The sequence below is a fragment of the Bactrocera dorsalis genome, chromosome 1 (assembly GCF_023373825.1).
Source record: "Bactrocera dorsalis isolate Fly_Bdor chromosome 1, ASM2337382v1, whole genome shotgun sequence".
NCBI lineage: Eukaryota > Metazoa > Arthropoda > Insecta > Diptera > Tephritidae > Bactrocera > Bactrocera dorsalis.
In genome coordinates this window covers 17,126,730-17,144,851 of record NC_064303.1, presented here as the reverse complement: position 1 = coordinate 17,144,851, position 18,122 = coordinate 17,126,730, and the positions used below count along the sequence as shown (strand labels likewise).

Below are 18,122 nucleotides of genomic sequence, written 5' to 3'. Positions count from 1 at the left end.
TCCCTACAGCAGTCAGCGCTAACGAGCATCCACAGATACACGTGGCCACAACCGTTAAGCAAACAGCTGATCGTTTCACCACAGCCGAACAGCAACGCGAGTCGCTGAAAATTGTCAAAGAAGCACGTGGTGCACGTAAATTACGCGAACATGAACTCTCATACTTTGGCGTGCCGCACGTCCATAAACACGACGACAACGAACCCAAACCGAAACTGCTGTCAAATAGCAACTCAAATACGATGAGTATGTCGAAGCGTTCGCTACCGTCACGTCAACGTTTAACTGTTATTGGTAATGATGATACGAAATCGTTGCGCCGACATGAAGCTCATAATACAGATACAACAACGAAAAATACAGTTAGTGAAACAACAGAAGCTCAAACGAAAGCACAAACAGCCACAAAATGGCAACTGTTGAATGACAAACCCGATCTACTACGACACAGTCCGATTGCTGTGGAACCACAATTGACACGACGTACAGCCGATGTGCAGCAACGTGAACGTAATAGCACATCCGTGGAACGTAACAAACGTATGAGCACGAAAGAGTTGCGTTTAGAAGATGAGCTCAACGATCTTGATGAAGCTGATAATCCCGATGAACATTTTTATGAGAATATAACGAATGAAATAACACCCGTTTTCAAGGTGAAATCACCACAACCGTACGATCGGAAAATGGATGTGGAACGGGACGCATACATATTGAACGAGATGAATGAGAATGCCGATCTGACTATGAAGGTAAGTTTCACACTTACAAAAAGAAAAGGTTCGCTTTCCATAATCCACCTTACAAACGAGCTGGAACGACTGTCTCAATACATTCAGTTTCTTCTGTAAGTGTTCTTTAAATCTTTAGAACTGCTTGTGATACCGTTAGGTTTTGCTCACAATCTCACTGTCAGCCAAGCACTGTTTGTGATTTTCTCTTTTTTGGAAAAGATGAACATTCAAGATTATATCCTTCAGTTGGTGTAACATAACCTCATAGTCCGTATTCCTTTAAACTGTACTGATTCTGCCTATAACCCTATATCTTCATAAAATCAGGGATATCTCTAATCCTCGAGGACTGTTCTGTCTTTCTCTCACATAGCCAAGATCTTAATATTTCATCTGTTGTCTTAAATTCTCCCACAACTCTTTTTACTTGCCATAACTCAATCTCACTATAATCTCTGCGTATGTGCCCTTTAGATCCTCAAGAACTATTTGAGATTATGTTCTTCACTTGGTAAACTTGGTCAACGTTACAATAATCCTCAGGCTTTTGTTCTTTCAAACCGTGCTTTATGCTGCCATGGTATGCCGCACGATCTTCATAATGCTTGGTGTTCCTACGTCCGTATTCTCAAAAACTATTTGAAGTTAGCTCCTTTTTGTCGCTTATAAGCTCAACACCTCTATGAACTCGGTTACCTCAAGAAAAGTTTAAGATTCTGTCTGTCACCTGGTAAAGCACAACTCCTTATAATCTCAACCTCAGTGTTCCTACGTCCGTATTCTCAAAAACTATTTGAAGTTATCACCTTTACTTGGTATATAAACGCAATATCTCTATGATCTCAGGTTATGTGTTCTTCAGATTCAAGAAAAGGTTAAGGTTCTGTCTGTCACCTGGTAAAGCTGAACTTTTCAAAAACCTTAGAATCAGTCTAATTAAATCCTCAGAAACAGTTTGGGACTCTATTGATTCACGTAGATAAATCAGAAAGGGATTTATGTACTTCTCACAACCTCAATCACTTATAGTGACATCCGACACCGATATCAAATGTTCACTCTTCAATTAAGACAGTAATTCTGTAGAAGAGAGCTTATTTCCTGGCTCCTTAACTTAAGCTTCAAACTTGGTTTATTTATTCTCAAGCATTCGGTATTAATTTCTTTTCTTTCATCTTGCCCAATAGGCGCTCTCCGATGAGGCCGCCCATAAAGACCGGCGACGACGACGATCTTCGCTCCATAGACGCGACTCCAAACCACTCGAAACCATCGAAGAGAAGATGCACACACAAACACCCAACGACTCATTTATTGCTGTGAAAATGTCACGTGGCACCTTAGCCTCCGAAGCAAAGCGTCACGCACGTAACGATAACAACACACGTGTACGTACTTCATCACAATCGTCGGTAGAAAGTTGTCCACGTGCACGTTCACGTTCACTCTCCAGCGAACGTGAGTACGAAAACATACGTACACCGAAAACGACACGTACACCCTCCAGCGCCGCAACGAAAACACAATCGAAGATCACTAGCAAACAGCAACATCGCTCTAGTTCACGCGAATCGCAGCGCTCGGCGCGCTTGCCGTATTCATCGGGCGATGAGGTAAATCCACGCGAGGAACAACGCGTGCGCATGAAGAGTAAACGAAGCAGCAATTCAACGAGCGGCACAACAGGTCGTGGTAGTTCTGAACGACGTAGCAGCAATAGTACTAAAAAGGATGCGGAAAAGCACGGTCATCACTCAACAACAACAAGCAGCAGAGATGTTGAGCAGCGACGGCGTGCGGCCAGCAGCACTACGCATGCCTCTCAGCGAGAGGAACGCGGTGAGTGCGTGCCTGTGCCGCCACAGCAGCGCACCACAAGCAGTGGACGCAGCAGTAGCAGCAAGCGCCGTGACGAACACGCGACAAGCAACACCGCCGCTAGCGGTGGCAGCAGCGGACGTCACACCAGCTCACGTACAGCCACGGAAAAATCACGCAGCAGCGCTAATGCCGGTGTGCGTCTGTTGCGTTCGTTACGCGTCGGACGCACCACAGATGATGCGAAAGTGTCGAGCACAGAGCATCGCGCATCCGGACATCGGGGCACCAGCGAGCGCGAGCGTGAGAAGGCACATGAGAAAGAGCGCGAAAAGGAGTCGCAGTCCAAATCGCGAGGTAAGTGGTGATATGCGCGCTAGGATATTGTGATAATGAACGCTTGTAGAAAACATTGCTGGTGGTAATATTTGTAGAGCATATCGAGCTTTTTTTAACGAATACATATATAGTATAATATATATGAAAAGGTTATATTAAGTCTGCCACGAAGACTGTTACACCTCTGACCTGGAGACCCAATAAAGTATATATCTATATATGTTACCTACGTGACGTGCAGAGTTGATATAGCCATGTCTGTCCGTTTGTCTGCATATACAAGTCTTGAACTTTCAGTTTTTGAGTAATATATAGTTCTAAAATATTGCACATTTCCTTTTTATCCTCCGAACTCACGTTTCCGGACAATACAGCCCGAACGATCAAAATTAAGTTCTTGTATGAAAAACTTTTTCATTTGACAAGTTATCTTCACAATTTTTGGCACAGCTTAATTTCTAAAGCAACACTATAATATTTGGAAAAAATTTTCAGATCGGGCCAATATATCATATAGCTGTCATACGAACTGAACGATCAAAATTAAGTTCTTGTATGAAAAACTTTTTCATTTGTCAAGATATCTTCACAATTTTCAGCACAGCATAATTTCTAAAGAAACACTATAATATCTGGAAAAACTTTTCAGATCGGGCCAATATATCATATAGCTGTCATACGAACTGAACGGTCAAAATTAAGTTCTTGTATGAAAAACTTTTTCTTTTGACAAGTTATCTTCACAATTTTCAACACAGCTTAATTTCTAAAGCAACACTATAATATTTGGAAAAATTTTTCAGATCGGGCCAATATATCATATAGCTGTCATACGAACTGAACGATCAAAATTAAGTTCTTGTATGAAAAACTTTTTCATTTGATAAGATATCTTCCCAATATTTGGCACAGCATAATTTCTCCAACATTGATATAATCTCTGAAAATTTTTTTCAGATCCGACTACTATATCATATAGCTGCCAAACAAACTGAACGATCAAAATTCAGTTCTTGTATGAAAAACTTTTTCATTTGTCAAAATATGTTCACAATATTTGGCACAGTGCAATCCCTCAAACAATGCTATAATATCTAAAATTTTTTTCAGATCGAACTGCTATATCATATAGCTGTCATACGAACTGAACGATCAAAAACAAGTTATTTTTAGGAAACTTCTTTATTTGTGATGGATATACCTTCGGTTCAGCCGAAGTTAACGTATTTTCTTGTATGTTGATTAAATTATAAATATGCATAATATATTTTTTGCAGAGCTGCTTGTTTTGGGCATCTTAATAATGGGTGCTACACAGCCGCAAACACTACACAAAACTCTTAGGTTAGCAGTAAACATAATATACAAATGCAAATAACAGTTGTACTCTTACACCTGCACCATGCACCAAAACAAATTGGTACTTTAAAGCAATATATCGTATGCACCGATGCACAAAATTTGAAAATTTTTACCCAAAGTTTAGCTGAACAAATTATAAAAAATAAAACTGCAATTTTTTATGCACCTGTGACTGGCCCAAGTAGCATCTAACCATAATCCCAACGTCAAAAAAACCAAAAAAAAATTAATAAATAAACACTAATAAACTTAACCCACTATGTGCCACCTAAGTAAAAGAAAAACAAAAAATACATACCCTGTAACGTGTTCTCAAACTGTCACCCACCATTCACAGGTCACTCAACGAGCAAAACCCAGCACCACAGCAGCAGTAGTGAGCACCACCATCGTGTTGCGGACACTAACACACACCATTTAGCCGCACATAGCGGTAGTATGTCCAGTAAAACACGCGAACACAAGAAATCAGCTTTAACTGCCGTTGAGAAGCAGCACGAACGAGCCACAACACCAACGTACGTATACGAAAACGAAACGAATTTACCACATACACAAACCGATAGCAACTGTAGTGAGAGTATAGTACAGACGCAAACCACAAATGAAGCTATGACGCACACCACACAACAAGCCAATGCCAATAGCTTAAGCAACCGCACATTAACCGAGCTACATGAGCAACATGTTGAGCATTTATGCTCAACGCATTTCGACGATTGTACGACGTCCACTACTGCGGCACCATTACCACCGCCGCGCACACGACGCAAGCATCTCAGATCACTCATACCTATACCCATAAATCCTAACCATACTCCCACAATGCCAACGCCAACATCATCGTCATCATCACCATCTCCACCTGCGCCCATTACATATGAGCATCAGATTTATGCACAAATCATACCGCCAGTCACGTATGCACCCGAACCCACATATTCCAATCAGTCAACATTACGCAAAGGCTCGCTGCAGCGCTTTAGGCGCAAACGCAGCGCCTTACCCTTGCCCATAACATTCCCATGTGCGCGCAAACCATCACAAACCCAATCGACCACCTCCTCATTCGCTTTCCTACCCTATTTACCAGCCGCGCCGGGCAAACGTCCATCGGACGCAAGTCATATTTATCATAATTACTTGTTGTATGCAAAGCCGGCGAAAGTTGCAACGAAACCGGTGAGTCTGCCGCACGCCGCAGACGAGATGACGGCATTTTGGAACGCTGATATGATGTATCGGCCGGAAAGGCCGCAGCGTTTGCGCACAATGCGAAGTCACGTGTCGACACATCACCCGTTCGGGTTGTGTACATGCTCGTAATGAGAGAGCGTGCGAAAAAGAGAATAAGCAGCGCACTAAACGAAAGTCATTAAAGCTCAACGCAAAGCTTAAAACATAACACACGAAGCGGATATATGTAAAATGAGCGACTCATTGCGCACGAGAGCACCACGAGCAAAACACGAAGAATGAAGGAAGGAAGAAATGATAAAAGCAAACTAAAATTCATACAAAATGGATCTCAATAAGAAAGACAACAGCTCACTCGGAGCACAACACAACGAGTGTTTTAGTAATTAAAGCCTCTCACTGCCCAAAAGTCAACACGTGTTTGCACCACATTAAAGCGAAATTCACCACAGCTCTATTGCTTATATTAACAACAATTTGGTTGACTTATGAAAACGCAAATTTCGAAAACGCAAATTTTGAATATAAAAATCTCAAAATTCCAAAAAAACTATTTGCCACCGCGCATACACGTACTCTCATCTACCTACTCACTGCTCATAAACGCACCTCAGTTTTGAAAATTATTTATTACATGTGTGTGTGTGTGTATATTTGTGTGCCATATCCACGTAGAAAAAGAAAAAGAAAAAATACCAGCACTCTCGACATTGTTAAATGCAAAATTTTTGTGGATATGTTTTTACATTCTCACAGTGTAAGAGCGCATTTTTTGTTTAAATTTTCGTTTACCGTTATGTACTTTCTCCACGTAGCAGTAGTATGCCTCTTAGTTCATTTCGTTTTGGCTTTAAAAGCACACGCTCTCGTAGTTTGTTTGCGCTCTCTCTTTTTCTCGTAGTTAGCTTCACAAACGCTCGTATCGATACTCTCTCTCTCTCTCTTTCGTTTACTTACCTATATTTGTACTTGTAGTATGCCGTACAGTAGCAGTGACTTTTTAGCATCTGTATTGTATTGTAGTTTGAAGTATTTAGTATTTTTCACGCTAACCTCACATAACCTGGAAATGAAAGTCTTTATCTATACATATATTTCATGGTCCATCCTTCTTCTTAGTTCGTAGTTTAAATATTAGAGCTCACACTTTTTGAACGTAGATGCTGCTTACTGTATTAATTTGAAATGACTAAATTTGTTACTTTTTTCTACATTGGGTGTTTTGTCGGCGTAGATTTTTCAGTATTCTCTTGAAGTTCAAGAAAGAATTGGATTTAGTAGTCATGACTCATACTACCCAGAACATCAACTTAAAAGTGTTTAGTCGATTCAAAGTCTTTAAAGCTAACCCGAAGTTTTACGAATATGATTTTTTTAACTTGGCTTAATGCCTTGTCATTTTTCACTCATCAGAAATATATACCATTCATGTGCTTGGAATAAGAGAAGAAAATTTGAACTTTGCCATAATTTTTCTACAACCTTCATTTCAGTCTAATTACTTCCTATTTAATAAATCATAATATACTTTTCCTTAAAATTACCTCACTCTGTTCGGCTAAATGCATTTTACCCACAAAATTCTCAACAGAGTATATCGTTCGAGGGTTAAGGAGAAAATACCACCCAACTTTGATCCCGATTGACTAAAAGACATGTTCACGTTAGGTTTCTTCTTCTTCTTTACTGGCGTAGACACCGCTTACGCGATTATAGCCGAGTCAACAACAGCGCGCCAGTCGTTTCTTCTCTTCGCTACGTGGCACCAATTGGATATTCCAAGCGAAGCCAGGTCCTTCTCCACTTGGTCCTTCCAACGGAGTGGATGTCTCTCTCTTCCTCTGCTTCCCGCGGCGGGTACTGCGTCGAATACTTTCAGAGCTGGAGTGTTTTCATCCATCCGGACAACATGACCTAGCCAGCGTAGCCGCTGTCTTTTAATTCGCTGAACTCAATGTCGTCGTATATCTCGTACAGCTCATCGTTCCATCGAATGCGATATTCGCCGTGGCCAACGCGCAAAGGACCATAAATCTTTCGCAGAACCTTTCTCTCGAAAACTCGCAACGGTTGACTCATCGATTGTTGTCATCGTGCAAGCCTCTGCACCATATAGCAGGACGGGAATTATGAGCGACTTATAGAGTTTGGGTTTTGTTCGTCGAGAGACGACTTTACTTTTCAATTGCCTACTCAGTCCGAAGTAGCACCTGTTGGCAAGAGTAATCCTGCGTTGGATTTCCAGGCTGACGTTAGGTTTACAAATGTCTATTATTGTCATCAAATCTCTTTGAAGAAGTCCCACTGTAAGGAGTCTCCTTGTCTGAGACCCCGTTTGGTATCGAACGGCTCGAAGAGGTCCTTCCCGATTCTAATGGAGCTTTTGGTTTTGCTCAACGTCAGTTTACACAGCCGTATTAGTTGTATACCGGGGATACCAAATTGAGACATCGCGGCACAAAGGCAGCTTCTTTTCGTGCTGTCAAAAGCAGCTTTGAAATCGACGAAATCGATCGATACACACGTGGTGTCTGATCCGTTCTTGATTTTCTACTGATAAGATTCACTCAGTTTGTTGACGGTGGGCTTTAATCTTTCACACAGTACGATACTCGACAGCACTTTATCTGCGATATTGAGGAAACTTATCCCTTGGTATTCAGTACAGATTGAAGGGTGTCCCTTTTGCTTTCGTTCGACCATATTCTACCGATGATCTTATGCATACTGCTTATCAGTCTCTTATGAATAGCTGGTCCGGCAATCCATCGGCCTCCGCCGTTCATGGTCGGGCAACGGAACGTCTGTTCCATAGTCAACGATTAAGGAATTTCGTTCGCCAAGTGTTTGCTCTATAATTTCAGTATGCTCTGGGCATCAGTCTCTAGATCACCTCTGGGGGTTTTACAACAGTATAGTCTGGTCATTGAAATCTTCTGTTAATCCCCGTCTTTTATAAAATTTTCGAGCATTACCCCTGTCAGCCAGCTTGTACAGCTTTCGTATTCACGCTTTTCGGCCTCCTTCTTTTTGTCTGAAAATGCGTCTCGCTTTCCTCTTTAAATCTCGGTATCTCTCCCATCTCGCGTTGTGGTCGATTGTAACGTTGCGAGGTAGGCCGTCTGGTTTTTCTCCGCTCCGCGGGACTCCTCATCGTACCATCTGTTCCCACAGCTACCTTATACCGAGAGCGTGTGTTTTTAGCTGCACAGAGACGGGTACGTATCTGGGAACGGGATGTTTCGCTTTCTCGCCTTCAAAAATATGTTTTTTGGCTACCCAGAGGATACTTTGTCTAAGACCGGCAGTCGTGAGCTACTTGAGCCATATGTAAAGGGATCATTTCTGGCGATCAGAGAGCTTTCCTCACTTGCGTGGACTTCTGCACATGACTCCATCCTCTAGCTAGCTTGCTACTACACACTTCTATAATTTGGTCAATATGAGCAGAAAATAGCTTTCAACAAATTTTCATAAATGTCGTATAAAATCATTTTCAACTTTGCTGCTTTATAAAATATTTTGCGCCCGTCTGGAACTCTTAATAACATCAACTACTAATTTATATAGAGACTATATTGACATTTGTAAGCGACTCCAACTCATTTTCATATTTCCGATTTTCACTTCGTAGCCTGTACTCGTTTCAAGTAGTGTCATTTCGTAAACAACTTTCATATTTTCACCTTTCATATTATAAAAATTTTCAAATTTTCTCTTTATCTCTCTTGCTCTCTTTTAGACATAGTAAAAGCTCGCAAGTTATAAATGGACGACATACTGGACAGCATGATGGCCACCGCAAACACAACGATCAGCGACGAGTATTACACACACGACCACAACAAAATGAGGCGACGTCAACGACGACGACAACGCATAGAAAGCGTAGCGAGCACAGCGCAAGGGAACGCAAATGAAGCGTAAAATGATTAGGCGCGACGTTGCGCAAATCACGAGATGTGTGTACGAAAAGCATAGCATGCTTACAGGCTTGCCTTTTCTTTGTAATAAATATTTATAAAATTTATTTAAGCTTATGATAAATTTAGCAGAATATTAGTAGCGTGAGCGCACAGCAAAAATGTGCTCCTAACAAAGTGGCAACGCCAAATTGCAATTGTGTAAACATTTTGTAAGTATTGCTGTGAAGAGTATGAGTTTTAAGCTCCTAAAATTATGTTTTCGATGTTTGATAGAATTTTTGAAAAATATTTTGTTTTGAAATATGATATTTTTTATAACTCTGAAGTGACAGTTTGTCAGTGGCCTGACATCTAACTAATTTCAGCGTTAACTAAGCACACTAAGACTTAATTCATTTGCTGCGACAGCAAATAGTTCCTCCTGTCAGCCACACTTCAAAAAATATTTAAAACTAATATTAACATATTTAAAGACAAAAATGCATTAATCTAAGCCATGGCAGTCCGCTGTGGATTACTAGAGTTATTCATATATCTAACATTCTAACTTAGCTACTAACCGTTGTTAGCGTGTAAGCGTGTAATCGAGCAAAAACGAGTATTAAAATTGTTGACTTTTTGAAAATTATTTACTAATTGCTACTAAAACATTATTTTTTTTTTGTAATACATTTCCTACAACGAAACTAAGCACGCATTAATTTAGTTTATTGTAATTTTATAACCACAAATGATACTCATATATTTTGTCTTTCTCATTTCTTTTAATTTTAATCGTATTTAATAAGAATTTATGGCGTTAAATATCGTTTAAATCATTTCAAATTGGTTTTGTGTTTTTTTCTTTTTTTTTGTGTTTTAAAGAATTTGTTTATTTTTAGTTTGAAATTGTCTTTTCTGGTAATTAATATACATTTAAATATTGTGAGTTCATAATAATGTATACAAGTTATTTTAAATTATAAATAAACATTGCTGAAAATTACTGAAAGTGTTTTATTTGTAAATCATAAAGAGTAATCCACTTCGACGTTTCTCATTTTCTTAAGGAAAAAAACATAAACTTCAATTTTAATGCGTAATGTTTATTATCAATCGAAAAAACATTCTTTTGCATTTATTTTATAAAGATTTTCTCTTTCATATATTGACCGCGACCACTCCTCAGATCGTCCATCCTTTGTGTCGAATTTTCGATGACTCGTTAGAGCATTTTGACTGGTAACTGACTGTGATGTGAGTGATGTTTTGCCACAAGACCAGAATTGAAGCGAGATTTCCCGCATAGACTTTAAATCCGTTGATGGATACGATGTGTAGGAAGTGTTGTCGGTTATCATTGCGCAATAACGGTCGCCGTTACATTTATTTTTGAAATATGGACGGATATTCCAGCAGCCCACAAACCCAAACCAAACATTGTTTCTTCTGGATTAAATGGCAGCTCTTGAAACTCTTCAGGTTATCATAGTTCTAAATTCGGAAATTTTGCTTGTTTACATACCCATTGAGCTAAAAGTGGGTCTTTTCGGTGAACAAAATTCTTCCTCAAAACGTCGGTTCTTCTTGGAACTTTTCAACAGCCCATAGAACGAAACGATGGCACATGAGAAGGTCGAGGAGCTTCAGTTCTTATACAAGCTGTATTTTGTATGCTTTCAATTTAAGATCTGCGAACGGCGTTGAATTGACTCTTCATGGTCTTCGTGTAGACTCTTAGCTTCGGCTGCTACGTTGAGACTATTGTAATAACCTCACGTGAATATGATATTATACTATTTATCATTAGCACCTTTCAAAGTAGGTAGGTAAGTAGGAGTGCTGCCACTATGGGCTCAATTAGCGCTGAGTGCACCACATTGACGCATCATCGTAGGGTCTCTATCTCGTTTTATCTTTGAGTCCAAACTACTTATTTAATGCTGTTGTACTTTGTGTGGATATTTATCCAAAGTTGTATTGCCTGATGAATTTTAAGTATTCTGTATCTGATTTATATTAGAACCAGACATTTTCAGAGAAAAGGGAAAACTTGATCTACTGTTTTTTCGTTGCCGAAAAAGCTTCTCTAGCGGCAAATCCAAATTTGGTGGAATTGACCTGCTAATGATCTTAAAGCCCTCCTGTAATTGTTAACTACGCTGGAATTAATAAGTGGTCAAGGCCAACTGTGCATGTGGTTGCTTTCAATATCCTCCCGTAGTTATTCGATAGATCATTAAAGGCCCTGTCTGTATCTAGTACTTCCGTTTGGAAAATACTGACTGAGTTTAGTAGTGGAATAAAGAAAAAGAAAGAATAAGGAATTTCAAGAAATCATCAGAGCATGCAACCACTCCGATTCGCTACATCTATATTTTTTCCTGTTCCACTCACCTAATTTCTTTATTTTTACAGTTGAACTTGCCAGCTATGACCATCTAATGCAGGAGTATATTGATCGCATCAATCGGTCATGACTTAATAGCTACGGCGACCTCTATACAGACAGGTTTCTGTATTCCATTTTACAAGTATGTCCTGCTATTAAAGTTTTTCTTTAATGCTGACCACCGAACCAGTGCTCCTTATGTCAACAGCACTGGTCTAATGACGGCCCATAACTATATTTGGATTAAGGCGCCAGTTCCCGCAGAGTGTTCGTTTGCAAGTGTAGTAGGACACTCTGACTCTGAGACATAGTAATAAGAAAAGTTTGACCATAGAATCCTAGCTCATGATAGTTGATCCGTTACCATTCCTACTAAACACATAGCAAAACCTTCATGAGTTAATTCTGCTAGGCCACCATTTGCGCTAGCTCACGGCGACCGGATTCACTTGACGTTATCATAGTAAGCCACTTTTCATTACCAGTAACCATCTGCTTTAGAAATGGGGAATCTGCGATTCACAAATTAAAATTCGCTTGAGGTTTTAGGTTAGCTAAAATGGTGTGCAAAGGCAAGGTTCCTGGATAATCCAAACAGTGCTTACTTGACGATCTTGGGTGTTACAGCGATGATTTCGTTTCCCATATCTATCTACAGCTCGTTAATGATTCGAATACTGCTGACAAATGTTCTGTTTTGCATATAACTTTACAAAGTGAGGTCGGAAGGCAATTAAGTCAAGAGGTAACTCCATATTTAGTCTAGAGATCTCTTCATCTAACGGAAATATTATAAGCGCACACTTCTAATATAACGGTTCTGTTAAAAACTACTGCAAAGACATTAAATTTTACCTGCGGGATGTATAACCCTGCTTGATTGAAGTCGGGCTCAAAAAAGTTGTGACATTCCTCTGACATTTTTATGTTACAATGTGAATTGGACTACAGCCACGCCTACTTCCCGTATAAAAAAATTGTAAATTCCATCTGATTCTTTCCTTTAGAGTGTACAAATCAAGAAGCAATTAATATAAAGGGTTAAAATTTTGCACGATAGTGTCTGTAGATTATGCCATATTATGACCAAAAATAGCTCTACTACAAAAAAAACTGTTCAAGCCTCTAGGGGCCAAAATATGAGTCAATGTGTCAGATTAAGAGTTAAAAATCAGAGAGAATCCTTCACTGATAGTAGTATGTCTGTGTGCTACAAATGAGTTGAATGAGATCAGTACTTCCTTTATATACAATATAAAGATTTTCGAACTTCATAACCGCATATATCGGCCAATATGTGAGTTATCTTAATAATATTGAGAGAGCGTATTTTTCTTATAACGGGGCAAATTTGTGCTTAGAATGAATAAACTCAGGTGAAAATTCACCGTAGACCCCATATCACTAACAGGCCGCATGTACCTGAAGGTACTTCCCTGGCTTTAATTGCTGCAAATTGTGAGACTATGAAATTTTCAGTTATACCCTAACTTACTTTACTTTTACTAACTTTACCTTACCTGTTTATTAAAGGGTCTTGTCAACATAAGATAATATTATATGTTAACGTGGTATAAAATGTGAGATAACACCACAACTCTTGGTCTTCTTTGTTTGTTTGTTGTTTTAGCTATAGATTATAGACTATTTTACAATAAAGCCGCAAAAAAAACTGTTAATCACACTATTAGGGGTCTCATATAGTATCATAAAGTTATAAATTATAACGAACCGTAAAAATAATGTTGAAAATTTTGATTGCGTAAACTCATTTTTTGTATGTAATCCAACAGCAATTTTTTATAAACAAGTGTACAAATTTATGATTTTTCGATGAGTTATGACAAGTTGGGAGTCCCCTGTTTGTGAAATTCTATTTTCAGCTTACCATAAAGTACATACATACATTCCTATGATGCCTTTTTTTAGTTTCATTTCACAATAATTGTTTCACTTCTTTCATTTTTATCGCTTCCAAACTTTGTTGTGTTCTTTACTTATCAGTTACTTTTAGTGTTGGACTGCTAAAGCTTTCGTAGTAGCATAGGTCTATAAATACTTATCTGCCTTATGAAACTTATTATTTTTTAATTATTTCACATTCGCTATTAAACTGATGGCATGTACGATTTATAAATATATATACATACATATATACAATGTTATATATATATATACACATATATACTTGCGCACATGTTTTTCATGGTATGTTTTATTTATTCATGAGTTTATGTACAAATAATATGTGACGTAAGAGTCCACAAATGTCGACGAACGGAAATGTCAACACACATATTAGCTTCTGAAATTTTGTAGTTGAAAAGAGAATATATGTTTGCAAATAACGCTCTGTTAATCTTTAAACTTAAGAATCTTTTTAGATATATTATATGTACTTTAGCAATTTTCGGGTACTTTCTTGCACTATTAATCGCTTAAGGAAAAAAAATATTTTCGATATCTTGAAATTTCCTCCGCAAATTACATGCCGTCTATTTGTCTGAGGAGTCAAGTTCGCATATTAATTTTATTGGTTATTTTTTTGGCTTGTTAGAATGAGTCAGCTTAGTCGTCAGCAGATATCTAGAGAATTCTATACTGATTTAGAGAACTTATAGTTTAAGAGCCTAAGGATAGCAGACTGTATATATTTTACTGAAGGTAATATTTTGCTTTAATATTCTCCTATAGATACCATAAGAGGTTAGGGGTAGTTAGAATTTTCAAAAAATTTATCTTTTTTTTGCATTTTCGGTAAGTGTAATATCTTAAAAACATTCTCTAAAAATTTCACGTTGATCCGATAGTTAGTTTTCGAGTTATTCGACAAATAACAAAGAGAGTTCGGGCATTTCAAACGCGTTTTTCTCAAAACTATGTTTTTTCAAATGGTGACAACTGTAACTTGAGAACCGCTTAGAATATAGCTTAGAATACATAATAAACTCGGGCCTGATCGAAGGCTTTTTTGTTTTTCAAAAATTTCGATTTTTTAAGACTAATTAACTGTTGATACACCCAAAAATTTCATTCCCAAAAATTTAGAACAAAAATTCCTGAGGCCGCCATTTTGTTAATTAAAAAAAAAAAAAAACAAATCCTTAGATCAGGCCCGAGTGGATCTATTTATAAAACTAATTTTTTCGTTTTGTTGCAGCTGCATTGGGTATATCGGCGTTATCTTGCTGAAAAATCCGTGGTTCCTTACAAAATCATTCCGAAAACACTATTAAGACGTTGTCTAATAGTTCAATATAACTCATTAATGTTATGCGTTCCAAAACAAATTGGGGTCGCACCAATGTATCCGAAAGATAGCAATTACAGATCCTCCCAGGAAATTTCTCGAATGCCTTGTTTCTGGTGGTCGTCGAATATCTCTTCAATATTTGTCATTGCCGTCAGTGCTATCTAAATTAAATTTTTTCTCATCACTAAAAACTACTCTTTTCCACTCGCCGTCCCACAGTAAATGCCTTTGGGCATATTGTATCCTTGCAGTTTTGTGTCGAGGTAGCAACGTAGGTTGAGGCGCTCGTTTGACAAACTGAATGTTACTATTCTCTTTTAAAATCTGTTGAACTCGACGGGTGTACACTACAAGATTTAGTTGAAGCCTAATTTTTGCTGGAGAAATGTTTTTACTGACTGTCAAATGCTTTATTTGCCGTTTCGACCATTCATCAACCTTTGGACGACGTCCACTTCTTTTTTTGTACTATAAATTTTAGGATTTTTTAAAAATTCTTTTTGTTTTTTTATTGCGATGTCATTTTTCACCTATATCCCTTATTGTGGCTCCACATTGTTTCGCTTTGAATATACAAGTGCGCAAATTAAACAGAAAGTACCGGTACTACATAAGTACTGATCAACAATGAACATATATATAGATAGGTCGCAATTACTTACATGCATTCATTTTCAAAAAACGCATGTGTACTTCGGTAAATTCCCTTTTTTAGTTTGTACACTATACTTGTACTTATTTCGTGAACGTAGGTTTTTACTGCCTTTCATTACTAGTTCAACTTGGAGGGATACTAAAATGAAGTACATTGTTTCAATAGATGATCTTAGTAATCTGTATCTCCCATTGTATAAGTGCAAATGGAATACGCGAATGGACCAAGTTTTCATCTGCGAATGACTGAGGATTCGCAACAAAATTGATCCATTTCTAAAACATATGAACGAATCGCGTAAGGTCCAGCGATTACAGTACCAAGACTCGATTGATGTTAACAAATTTTGTTATACGTTTGGTGGTATTGGCGGGGAAACAGCTACTATAAAATGCTCTCCTACGATAAACTCTTAGTTCTTAACTTGTATTGTCAACAATTGAACCATCTAAAGGCGAAAATAGCCTCGAATGGGCAAACTTTGATCAATTTCAGTGAAATTGTTTTCCATCAGGCAGGCCAACTGGAAATATTGACACGTCGATAGTCACTCGCCCAAAAGCTTCCGAAGATTGGTTTAGAGGTTCTTAAGCATCCACTTTATAGTCCGAACCTAATAACGGCATACGAAAATGGACTGTTATAGTTCTCTACCAAAAGAGACAAGGGTATCTATGAGAATGACAGTCTTTACCTTTATAAGAAACAGATTTATAATATTTTACTTTGCATGAATGTTAGGGGGTTAGTTCACATGTTGCCACAACGAATTCGTGGAATTATATGTTGTATATATATATTTGTTTCACAAAAACATAATGATAACCAGCAACCCGCAATAAAACTATATACTCCACTTAATTTATTTTTATTGTATTGTTCGGAATTTGTTATTTTCAGCACGACCGCCACTTTTACATCTAGTTTACTGATGATTACATGCTCAGTTTCTACTGTGACACTCCTTTATTAACTGTATATGGAATTTTATGTATATATAATCGATATTTCTATACAGTTTTCCAATAAACTAATGCTAAGGAAAGCGTTAGTGTTACCTTATTCGATTTCATATGAATTTATATATTGCCTTTACTGATAACTAGAAATTTTATTCAGAAATAATAGCCCTTTTCCATATATTAAGCAAATGTAACGTCATGGTGGCTCAGAATAGCTTAGAAGAAGGCCAGAAAGAGCAGAGAAATAAAAATTCTTATGCATATAATGTATATATGTATGCATGTATAAGGTAATATTTACCGATAACTATAGCATTGAAAAAAACAGTTATTCTCTGTAAATATAAATTATCAGAGTGAAGAGTTGAGTCGATGAGCGTCTGTCGCTCTCTCCATTTGTTTGTATAGAGACGAGCTAGTGTATCTGTTTTTGAGATATCGCACTGAAATTTTGCAAATGTGCTTTTTTTCTTCAGGAAGAGTTTATTAATTAGAGCCAGCGATGTAGGACCACTATAAGGAATGTATGGATTACAAACTGATCCTTAAAAATTTAGTTCTTTTATGAAATTTTTTTTAATTTTACAAGATATCTTCAAGAATTTTAGTATAGCTTATAATCGAAGACAACACTATAATCTCTGAACAAATTGTTCAGATCGGACCACTATAGCGTATAGCTGCCATACAAAATCAACGATCACAATCAAGTTCATATATGAAAAACTTATTTATTTTAAGAGATATCTTAACAAAATTCGGCGTGGATTATTTTTAAGGACAGCACTATAATCTCCGTATATATTGTTAAGATCGAACTACTATAGCATATAGCTGCCATACAAACTAACCGATCAAAATTAAGTTCTTGTATGGAAAAATCATGTTTATGACGTGATATCTTCATGGTTATTGACACAGATTCATGATCGAGATGATAATAGAACATATCCTAACATATTGTTCAGATTGGATCACTATAGCTTATAGCTGTCATACAAATCGATAGGAAATATATGTATAAGACGGTGAGGGATATTATTGATTTTTTTCTTACTTTATACGCATGCAATTACATTAAAAAGGCTTTTGAAACCTTCAACTTAATAATTCAAAAATCAAATTCTTTGACAAGTAAGAGCTTTATAACTATTTCTACATATATTACCTTTCATTGTTGCTATTTTATTATAATAAAAACACGATATTCGCGGTAGCTTATGAACAATATTTATTTCAGTGAACTAAAACAGCCATAAAAGCAACGTCATGAAAAAAAAAATATTTCTAACTTACAGCACGTTAAAAAAGTTCTTTGCTTTAAAAGAGAGAGAGAGAGTGCAAAAGCAACAAAATGTCACATTATTTGCGGAAGACTGCGGACAACGCGACTATCTGCTATTTGCATATCACTCATACGCCTAGTACGCACCAGGTAGGCCTTATAGAATGTTTCAAAGAACTAAATAAATAAAAGCGCAGTTATCAAACTTGAAAGAGCAACT

General features: G+C 37.6%; 1 protein-coding gene across 12 annotated transcripts in view; it reads left to right on the top strand.

Moving 5' to 3' along the window:
* LOC105222035 (pneumococcal serine-rich repeat protein) overlaps positions 1-10,361 on the top strand; it is a 153,156-nt gene extending 142,795 nt beyond the window's left edge. For 7 of the 12 annotated variants that reach the window (XM_049451902.1, XM_049451906.1, XM_049451928.1 and 4 more), the window contains 4 exons: positions 10-752; positions 1,922-2,909; positions 4,591-4,771; positions 9,193-10,361. In XM_049451902.1, coding sequence (XP_049307859.1) covers positions 10-752; positions 1,922-2,909; positions 4,591-4,771; positions 9,193-9,370 — 2,090 coding nt within the window. In that variant the 3' untranslated portion in view covers positions 9,371-10,361. Of the gene's footprint in view, positions 1-9; positions 753-1,921; positions 2,910-4,168; positions 4,236-4,590; positions 4,772-9,192 lie in introns of those variants that run through there. The other 5 variants (XM_049451931.1, XM_049451968.1, XM_049451936.1 and 2 more) reach the window with 4 other exon arrangements.
* The last annotated feature ends 7,761 nt before the right edge of the window (positions 10,362-18,122 follow it).